At 28.7% G+C, this 4,992-nt stretch overlaps 1 protein-coding gene across 1 annotated transcript in view; it reads right to left on the bottom strand.

The window, feature by feature from the left end:
* The window catches only part of PGAP1 (GPI inositol-deacylase), a gene marked incomplete in the record, with an annotated part of 49,588 nt that extends 44,909 nt beyond the window's left edge, over positions 1-4,679 (bottom strand). The window contains 5 exon segments of the mRNA XM_067049340.1: positions 1,477-1,650; positions 3,118-3,384; positions 3,458-3,678; positions 3,779-3,929; positions 3,999-4,679. Coding sequence (XP_066905441.1) covers positions 1,477-1,650; positions 3,118-3,384; positions 3,458-3,678; positions 3,779-3,929; positions 3,999-4,136 — 951 coding nt within the window.
* Between the last annotated feature and the right edge of the window lie 313 nt (positions 4,680-4,992).

Below are 4,992 nucleotides of genomic sequence, written 5' to 3'. Positions count from 1 at the left end.
TAAGTCTCTTGTCAAGATGGAGTCCTAAGTATCGAATCTGTTCCCCAATTATGGCATTAAAAATAAAATTGACAGATTAAACTGTATCCCAAACCAAAGCAGTTGTCTACAAAGACATATATACAGTTGTGAATCGTTTTGGATGCTAACACAAGGTGTTGATGGGCTGATATGCTTGTAGAGTTTTCTCATAACAAAACACACAAAAAGTAATATAATAGTATACTTTGAATTGGTTAATTAAGAATAAAAAATATATATATTTTTAGACAAGCCATTAATTTACAGACATAGAAACAATAATATTGAACCACATCTAATTAACTAGGGAGGTTTTTGCTTTATAGTGCCTCCTATAATAAATAACAATTTGGCAACTCTGTTCTCCTACTGTATTATTCACAGTCTCTGTCTATAGAATCAGATAAAATTTGTAATGATATTATTAAGGCCGCTTTTTATATTTCTCGTATTATAAACTTATATATAGGATTAAAAATAGAGAAACATCAGCATTACCAGGTCGGGTGGACTTTGGTTGTTTACGCCTGTCTCTAATACAGGAGTTGTCTCGCATCTACAGTACGAAAAGGATGTCCGTTACCTTCCTTGTATCATTTTCTACTGAAATGTATATATAACCGTAAATTTTGATTTATTCTTAGTTATACGTTTATCGTTGCCCACGCTCAGTGGAGAAGGGGGTGAGTTAAAGTCAAATAAAAAAAAAATATGATCTCAAAAGAAAAAACAAAACAAAACAATAAAGAATAAATTACTCCTCAGGCGCCACATTATTTTTCTTGGAAATAACGAAAACCCCGAAGCATTATGCCTCAATATAACTAAAATATACAATTGTTTATACACTGTATAAACAATTGTTGAATATGACCACTGTCAAAAAAAAATTCAATAGAGATATCGGACATCCTTCTTGTACTGTTGATGCAAAGATACTAATATCATTTCAGTAGAAAATGATATTAGAAAGTAAGGGACATCCTTCTCGCACAGTAGACGTGAGGCAACTAATATAATTTCAGTAGAAAATGATAGGAGAAAGGTAACAGACATCCTTCTCACACTGTAGATGCGAGCAATTGACCCCTGTATTAGAGACATAAACAAAGTCCACCTGAACCAACGGGTGATGATGACCGGGCAATTGAACGCCATTTCAAAACAAACAAGAGTCCACCCGATGTTTCTATTTCTTTTATTCAATATATAAGTTTACAATACGTGAAATAAAAATAGCAGCCTTAACAGATATTAAGCCACATATTCATATAGCATTGGTTATAAACTTAATATGATAACTAAAGCCTGATCTAACTGAAATTCGTTACTAAATTTAACAAGTAGTTTAAATAAGACATTTTGCTCAACTAAACTAAATCTTTAATTTCAAAACATTTTTTTTTAATTTTTTAAGAATCAGACAATAAAAACAAAACCAAACCTTATACATACGTTCAGAAGATGATATGAGAATATATTCTTCCTAAGATTTCTATCGGAGCTCAGTTGTTTACTATTAACATCGATAGAATCAAATAATGCCCTGACTAATGCTAAAACCAGCTGGTTGCACCAAAGTATGCTCAAATGATCAACAGAGGTCCACACTCCCGGAATCATGGACGTCTGAAAAATAATAAATAATAAAGTATTTATTTTTTAAAATGTAATAACAAAGAATATTAGAAAAAAAAAATCTATTTTATTATGATACCTAAAAGTTGTTTCAAGTTCGATTTGAGGTGTTACATTGAATAGGTCTCAAAGAGTTATGAATTTTATTTCTGTTGACAGTGATTTTTATTTACTTAGTTTCAAAATATTCTGACATTGTGACATCATGACAATCATAATCAGTGAAAAATTTATAAGAGAAAAGCAATAGAAATTACATTAATACAAAAAAAAAAAAAAGAAATTAAAAATATATACATAAGTGACACAAAAATATATAATAATCTACAGTAAATATAGATAAGCAACAATATATAATGATAGCAGATAACGATACTAGATACTGATAATGATAGCACAATGACAACAGATAACAGTTATCATTATCGTCAGTAAATGATGTTAAATGTATCTACATAAAAATTAACTAAGAGGAGATAAATATTATAATTATATCATTAAATCATACAATAAAATTAAACATTGTTTGATATTTAATTTCTGTTAATTCACATTCATGTGATCACTTTAGCCTAAACATTATTCACTAATGATGATAACAATGATAAATGTTATCATTTTTATTATCTAGTATCGTTATCTGTAATCAGTTATTATTTTACATTATTTACCCCTATTTAAAATAGATTGTTGTAAATATTTACAACGTATTTAGATGTAGTAATAATATAGAAATAAATGTATACATTTATATAAAATTACAAATTATACAATTTATGGTTTTACTTTTATTAATTTCATCGGTATTATTTGAACTTCTAATATCTTATAAATTTTTTATTCAATTTTAGCCCAGATGATGATACGCATGATTTGAGTTGAAATCACGGCAAACACAAAATGAATATGACTATTTTCTCAAATAATAAACTTTACTGCATGCTAAAGTAATATTAATGGACATACATAAATGACAGATATAGGAAAAAACACTTTCCAAAAAAAGCAATTTAAAAAAATAAATAAGAATAATATTGTACTACTTTAATTTGATTTTTATAATTGGTTCAATGTACTAGTAATAAATTTAATTATGTAAAAATTAAATTGACAAAAAATTATGAACTCTTAAACCATACTTAAATAATTTAGTCCAAATAAACCTTTTAATATTATATTAAAATGCTACATTTTATGAATTTAAAGAACCAAATAAAGATCCACGTAAAAATGATTGACAAAATTCAAAATAGAAATGAGCTCAAAGCCAACATTATTCAAGAACTATTTATAGAATTTCCTTAATTTCAGAAGGGGATATTAAAAATTATCACATTCTATGCAATTTTTTTTTCTTTTAAATCTTACAATATACAATTAAACCACAGTTATGTACATATAATATTTAGGAAATATTAAATATCCAAAGAGAATAAATATAATTGAAGAAATACAAACCATCACACTTAAGTCAGCATGTTCTGTCATCGTTAAGTCAGATCTTACAAGTTTGTCTTTAGGCCCACCTCCAATTGAAATCAAATTAACATTATTCTCCGAAGAGTTAAATTTATCCCAGAAATTATTCACAGAACTATAATACGATGAGAGAAGATGATCTGTTAGTAATGCCGGCTGATGAGGTGTAGCAAGAGTTACAATGAGTTCAACAGCACCAGGATTCACATTAGATTCTAAAAACAGCCCTTTAGCTATCATACCACCCTGAAACATTTTGTCAACTTAAAATGTATTGAAGAAGTAATAAGAGCTTAAAAATGCATAATAACTTTCTTACCATAGAGTGACCAATAATAATGACAGACTTTGGTTTAGATTCTCTTCGATAAAGACTTAGAATCTTCTTAAGACATACGTTTACAAATTTAGTTTGTTCCTTGAGAAATCCACCAAACAGAGCAGAAAAATCTTCACTCAGATCAACAGCAAAGTAATCAAAATGTATCGGAAGTCTGGAATTTCTACCTTTGCTAAGACTTACAGAGGCCAAAGATCGAACTGTGATAAGACAATCAGGGATAAAGTATTTCATATAATATTGCTAAATTAATTTAATTATTACTGGATGAATTAAATTATTTTTTTATTGGATATTAACCTTGTTTTGGAGAACCACGATTGCCAGGAATAAATAGAATTGGTACACCATCAAACTTCATTTCTCTAACTTTATGTATAATTCTGCCTTCCCCATAAACATACAGGCCATACTTATTATCATCATTTGTTCCAGCAGGGAGGGCCACTCTCTATAAAAAAAAACATAGAATAAATATTTATGTTGACAAAAATACAAAAATTAAAGCATTTATACTCACCACAAGTTGGGGATATTCATACATAAAGGTCATGTTACATCTGTGTGGCTCTGAAGATGTAAGAAAATTAAACAAACCGGCTAGAAATAACAATAAAAATAAAAACGAAACACAGACAAACCCTAACTGGAACTTCATTTTACTTCGAAAATGAATTATCGACAAAACTATTTCAATGGTAATGGAGTGGGACAAACAGACAATCCCTACTAAAGAGGTCCATGAGTACTAACTCCCATCAAATTCACCTTTGACAAGTATCATTAGATAGTGAGCCTTTACCAAATCGATTACAGAAACCAAAGAGACCAGACCTTAATATTCGACAAAGGAAATCAAGATCTGTCCCTAGGCACTGAAATTACTATTTTAATAAAGCTATTCTGTATAAGGTTATATTCGTAGCAAATATACGTTATTATATACGTATGATAATTGCCATTCAAGGACATCCAGTATTTGCACATCATGAAAATTCGTATTTAACAACAATGTATAAAAGGAAATCGTCAGGGTTGCGGTAAAAAAAAAGAAGAACAAATAGTTTAAAACTATTTTATGTCCGACGTTTCGCCCCAATTTGCAGGGCTTCATCAGGACTAAAAAGATACAAAAAAATACTGAGAATATTACAACAATAAGGTAATTTAAACTAGGATAAATATTATGTTATAAGAAAGTGATAAGAAATTACATATAAATAAAAGGAAGGAAGACATAAAATAGTATCAGTACAAAATAAACTTGAATAAACAATGATAAGAACAAAAAATAAGTAACAATGGCAACAGCAAAATTTTTTTTAAAATACGTAAAATATACAGTTAAAAAAGTACAGGACAATACAGTTGTATTGTTTTTGTTTTATTTACATCTCCTGTACTTTTCAGTCAAAGTATCAGAATGATCAATAGAAGAGAGGGAATTTTGAATATTCTGTTTTATTCCTTCAAAAACGCCAACAGCTCTATTATTGGATGGAAATCCGCTTCGC

This window comes from Halyomorpha halys, unplaced genomic scaffold (genome assembly GCF_000696795.3).
Source record: "Halyomorpha halys isolate HHAL.00 unplaced genomic scaffold, Hhal_1.1 Scaffold141.1, whole genome shotgun sequence".
In the NCBI taxonomy this organism is placed as follows: Eukaryota; Metazoa; Arthropoda; class Insecta; order Hemiptera; family Pentatomidae; genus Halyomorpha; species Halyomorpha halys.
The sequence above is the reverse complement of the archived record's forward strand: the minus strand, read 5'-3'. Positions and strand labels throughout refer to the sequence as shown.